Consider the following 374-nt stretch of genomic DNA (forward strand, 5'->3'; position numbering starts at 1 on the left):
TTCAAGATGTGATTGATATGGATTGCGAATTTCTGGTATATTCTGTATGACCTGACGTCACATGTAATCAAATACGGAATACGGTTAATTCAAAATCCTCCCCATAAAATAACACTCAAGGATAATTTTATTAATAATTATTACACTGGACATTTTCACATATATCCTAAGCCAAAGAGAACACCCAATATATTAAAAAAAATCGATACATAAAATAAATCTAAAACCAACCTTAATTCCGGGGATGATACCGAGTTGCTTGATGAGATCGACGAAGGGGCGACCGTCATCTGTTTTCTGGTAGAGTGTCTCGTGGAAGAGAATCACACCCGAGATGTGGTTTCCGAGCTCCTGTAAAAGAGGATCGGAATCCA

General features: G+C 37.4%; 1 protein-coding gene across 2 annotated transcripts in view; it reads right to left on the bottom strand.

The window, feature by feature from the left end:
* The window catches only part of LOC119594748 (fructose-bisphosphate aldolase-like), a 9,204-nt gene that overhangs the window by 1,821 nt on the left and 7,009 nt on the right, over positions 1-374 (bottom strand). For both annotated transcript variants that reach the window (XM_037943838.1, XM_037943837.1), the window contains exon 3: positions 232-351. In XM_037943838.1, coding sequence (XP_037799766.1) covers positions 232-351 — 120 coding nt within the window. The remainder of the gene's footprint in view (positions 1-231; positions 352-374) is intronic.

This window comes from Penaeus monodon, chromosome 34, assembly GCF_015228065.2.
Source record: "Penaeus monodon isolate SGIC_2016 chromosome 34, NSTDA_Pmon_1, whole genome shotgun sequence".
Classification (NCBI taxonomy): domain Eukaryota; kingdom Metazoa; phylum Arthropoda; class Malacostraca; order Decapoda; family Penaeidae; genus Penaeus; species Penaeus monodon.